This window comes from Engraulis encrasicolus, chromosome 13 (genome assembly GCF_034702125.1).
Source record: "Engraulis encrasicolus isolate BLACKSEA-1 chromosome 13, IST_EnEncr_1.0, whole genome shotgun sequence".
In the NCBI taxonomy this organism is placed as follows: domain Eukaryota; kingdom Metazoa; phylum Chordata; class Actinopteri; order Clupeiformes; family Engraulidae; genus Engraulis; species Engraulis encrasicolus.
The window spans coordinates 11,307,650-11,312,649 of record NC_085869.1 but is presented as its reverse complement, the minus strand read 5'-3'; the positions used below and the strand labels follow the sequence as shown (position 1 = coordinate 11,312,649).

General features: G+C 46.3%; 1 protein-coding gene across 1 annotated transcript in view; it reads left to right on the top strand.

The window, feature by feature from the left end:
- The window catches only part of LOC134460671 (hyccin 2-like), a 114,848-nt gene that overhangs the window by 68,219 nt on the left and 41,629 nt on the right, over positions 1 to 5,000 (top strand). The window contains exon 5 of the mRNA XM_063213040.1: positions 3,027 to 3,206. Coding sequence (XP_063069110.1) covers positions 3,027 to 3,206 — 180 coding nt within the window. The remainder of the gene's footprint in view (positions 1 to 3,026; positions 3,207 to 5,000) is intronic.

Below are 5,000 nucleotides of genomic sequence, written 5' to 3'. Positions count from 1 at the left end.
CACACACACACTCATACACACACTCATCCTTTCTCCTCCTGTCATCTCTGCCCACATCCCATTAACCCTGCGTCAGCCTGAGCAGCTGTAATGTAGGCAAGAGGCTAAAACTGCTGACACAGACCAAAGACGCAGAGAGGAGAAAAATGGAAGAGGAAGGGGTGAGGAGGGAGGGAGGAGGGGAGAGAGGCAGGGTGGGCTTTAAATAAAATGATGAAAGGGAAATGAAAAGAAGAGAGGGAGAGGTAAAGGGAGATTTATTATGGTGGGAAGGAGAGGGACGCGAGAAACAATAATTGTAACGGTAGGGACACATAGACGCGAATTTGGCCAATCGAAGCGAACTTCGCCATTTATTCCTATGAGAGAGGCGAAGGCAAGCGAAAGCAAGCGAACAGGAGCGATGCAAAATTATTAAAGAAAGTTTAATGTTATGCAAATGAGGAGCGAATTCGCCTGCCGCGGCCCAATCAAATCAACAACATAACTGTTCCATTCCATTTGATTCGCTGCGACGACCTGATGACGGTTGAATTTCGCCTCTCTTCGCTTCGCTCGCTTCGCCTCCTATGTGTCCCTACCGTAAGGGAATAAGGCAGAAGAGATGACACACACATACACACACACACGCACACACACACACACACACACACACACACACACACACAGACACGCCTCAGAGCTAGAGAAGCATCACACGTCAATTCATCATGTCCACCTAACGATCTCTGACAAGTAGACAGGTGATCCACATCTCTTTTGCCTTGGGTTGCATTTCGGAAATCACTCCATGGTGTGAGCAAACAGACAAAATGCTATGCCGTGTTCTACAAAGTCAAACATTCTGGTCTATTTTGCAAGACATGTTTTATGTTTGTGAATCTAAATTGTGTATGAAATATAGGTGTTCACATATTTGTTAAAGGTACACTGTGCAGGAAATGGTCAAAAAAGGTACTGCATCTATGCTGCTCATTGAAACTGGGCTGCCTATTGCCAAATTTGGTCTTTACATGAAATAAATAAGTAATTAACAAATATTTCCTAGTATGGTCCAAGTAGAGTCATTCTTGCAGCTAAAAATGGCTATTTTTGGAAATTCAAAATGGCGGACCATGGAGAAGATTCCCCTTTTCATGTATGAAAAATGCAATTTTTCCAGTCATAATGAATACGTAGAATATGGTGGTGGTAAGTATTCATGAAAAAGGTAACGTTAGTGAATGGGCAGCATGAATTCTGGAAATAAACAACTACAACTGAAGAGTTCAGATGCAAAACCCCCTAAGTGCCATTTCAGAAAATAATCTTAATTCATTTTTATTTAATACAAAGCTATCAAAATTGCATATTTTTTATTTTATTTATGTAATATAACTATTTATATGTATTATCAAGTACATGAATGTATACCAAACCAACAACTGGGTTCTCTAAAAATATAGAAGTGCAGGTCTTCAGAAATGGAGTTAGGGGGTTTTGCATCTGAACTCTTCAAATCTCACACAGTGTCCCTTTAAAGAGTTTGTATGAGCCTCCATGTCCACCTGTTCCTAATTTTTGATTTGTAGTATAGATGTTTGACAGAACAGCGTGTTAAAAGGGGAAAAAAGCAGTATGAGCTAGCGCTCTTACTTGCCTGCGCTTTCTCTCCCCCCCCTCTCTCTCTCCCTCCCTCTCTCCATCTCTCAGCCCCGTTGTCATTTCCTCCTCTCTCTCTCTCTCTCTCTCTCTCTCTCTCTCTCTCTCTCTCTCTCTCTCTCTCTCTCCTCCTCTCTCTCTCTCTCTCTCCTCTCTCTCTCTCTCTCTCTCTCTCTCTCTCTCTCTCTCTCTCTCTCTCTCACTCTCACTCTCTCACTCTTTCTCTGCCTCTCTCTCCCTCTTCCTCTCCCTCTTTTTTTGCTCTCTCTCTTCTCGTTCACCCATACACCCACCTCTGTAAGTTCCAGTTCTGTCGCTCCAGGATCCATTAGTGTTGGTGTAGTGAGTGGATTTAGCAGTGTGGAGACACGGCCCTCAAAGCGTGAGATTGCCCCCGACCGCCCGGTCGACCAAATTAGGTGGAGGACTCCCCTTCAGTAGGGCACCGCTGTCTTCCTACAGACGCGGCCAGAATTCAATAAGACACCGCCGTCTTCCTACAGACGCGGCCAGGATGGAAAGAGGACCGCAGGGGGAGGGGGAGGAGGGGTCATGCACAGACCAGTCCATTCACACTCTCTGTCTCTTTGTCTCTTTGACTCTCTCTCTTTATTTTCTTTCTCTCTCTCTCTTTCTTTCTCTGTTTATGTGTGGGAGAGAGAGAGGGAGAGACGGAGACTATTTGTGCTCCTGAGAGATGGTATAGGTGTGTGTGTATGTGCCCTGAGAGATGGTATAGGTGTGTGTGTCCTAAAGGATGGCGTGCGTGCGTGCGTGTGTGTGTGCGTGCGTTAGTGCCCTGAGAGATGGTGTGTGTGTGTGGGTGTGTGTGTGTGTGTGTGTGTCCTGAGTGATGGTGTGTGTGTGTCCTGAGAGATGATGTTTGTGTGTGTGTGTGTGTCCTGAGAGATGATGTGTGTGTGTGTGTGTGTGTGTGTGTGTGTGTGTGTGTGTGTGTGTGTGTGTGTGTGTGTGTGTGTGTGTGTGTGTGTGTGTGTGTGTGTGTGTGTGTGTGTGTGTGTGTGTGTGTGTTACTGAGTGTATAACTTCAAAGGACACAGTGTGAGATTTTTAGTTGTTTATTTCCAGAATTCATGCTACCCATGAAAAGGGGGATCTTCTCCATAGTCTGCCGTTTTGAATTTCCAAAAATAGCCATTTTCAGCTGCAAAAATGAATTACTTGGGCCATAGTAGAAAATCCTGCACAGTGTACCTTTTAAATGTTTTTCTTTGAGTGTATATGACTGAATGTTTGCCTCTAAACTTGTGTGTCTGTGTGTGTGTGTGTGTGTGTGTGTGTCTGTGTCTGTGTCTGTGTCTGTCTGTGTGTGTGTGTGTGTGTGTGTGTGTGTGTGTGTGTCTGTGTGTGTGTCTTCTCTACAGCTGCTGGAGCCGGTGTGCCACCAGCTGTTTGAGCTGTACCGCAGCTCTGAGGAGCGTCTGCGTCGCTTCACGCTGCAGTTCCTGCCCGAGCTGCTGTGGGCCTACCTCAGACTCACCGCCTCCAGAGACCGACACAGCAACGGATGCATAGAGGCCCTGCTGCTGGGCATATACAACCTGGTGAGTGGGGTGGAGAAGGCAGAGGGGGAGAGGGAGACGGACGTCTGCAGTAGTGCTAAGATGCTAAGGTGTGCGTGTGCGTGCGTGCGTGCGTGACAGACAGACACAGACAGACAGACACAGACAGACAGACACAGACAGACAGACAGACACAGACACAGACAGACAGACACAGACAGACAGACAGACAGACAGACAGACACAGACAGACAGACAGACACAGACAGACAGACAGACAGACACAGACAGACAGACAGACACAGACAGACAGACAGACAGACACAGACAGACAGACAGACAGACACAGACAGACACAGACAGACACAGACAGACAGAGACAGACAGACAGAGACAGACAGACAGAGACAGACAGACAGACAGACAGAGACAGACAGACAGAGAGATAGATCTGCAGTAGTACTAAAACATGCACATGACAGTGTATGTGTGAGTGAGAAGGAGAGAGAGAGGGGTCTGTAGTACTGCTAAGTAGGGCTGGAACGATACAACTCATGATTTGGTTTGTATCACGATTTTTGACCTACGGTTCGATACACCCCAAAATTTCTGACATGTATCTCATTTGAAGCTTGGAAGCACTGTCACATCGTATCATATGGTTTTCTGCACTGAAGGATAACAAACCATTGAAAGGGCGTATCGCAATACTGCCTCCTTACGTCACGATACAGTATCATGACTCTTAGTAACGCAATTTCTTGGTTCGGTACAAAATCGTTACAGCCCCACAATACTGCTGAGGGGTGCACATGACCGTGCCTGAGTGTCTGCGTGCCCACGTGTGTGCATACTACAGTTCAGACTCCACTGAGAGGCTGAATCATCAGAGAGAGAGAGAGAGAGAGAGAGAGAGAGAGAGAGAGAGAGAGAGAGAGAGAGAGGAGAGAGAGAGAGAGAGAGAGAGAGAGAGAGAGAGAGAGAGAAGAGAGAGAGAGAGAGAGAGAGAGAGAGAGAGAGAGAGAGAGAGAGAGAGAGACGAGCAGGCAGACAGTCAGTCACGCCACAAATGAGTGTTGAGTCACTCTGACCTCCATGCAGCCTGCTCAAGCAGCTGTCAATTCATTTGCCTCAAGTCTGTGTGTTTGTGTCTGTGTGTGCGTGTGCGCGTGTGTGAACACTCGTGTACGTGTCCATGCAAATGTGGTTTGTGTTAGCATGAAAATGTTTCTCTTTGTGTTCATGTGTTTAAATCTTTGTGTTTGGGCAAGTGTGATTTGTATGTAGTGCTTGTTTGCATATTAATAAGAGAGAGAGTGTGTGTGTGTGTGTGTGTGTGTGTGTGTGTGTGTGTGTGTGTGTGTGTGTGTGTGTGTGTGTGTGTGTGTGTGTGTGTGTGTGTGTGTGTGTGTGTGTGTGTGTGTGTGTGTGTGTGTGTGTGTGTGTGTGTGTGTGTACACGTGTGCTCGTGTATACGTGTGAAGTGTTTGTGTGATGCTTGTCTCTGGATTTCCATTAGGAATTTGTGATATATGTATATAGAAGTATGGTTTGTGTTGTGCTTACCGAGGTGATAGAGAGAGAGCGAGAGACAGACAGACAGACCGACCGACCGACAGAGTTATTAAAGTGTGTGCTGGGTTGGGTGCTGCTCTCTGAAAGCATTAGCCATGAGCAACCACCTACGGCCATCTTCTTCTAAGAGGCCAGGGCATACAGTACAAGGACACACGCATTCATACATTTGCCCTCACATACACCCTTTCATAAAAAAGATGCTTATACATTATACATGCACATATGCATGCATGTGCACACACACACACACACACACAC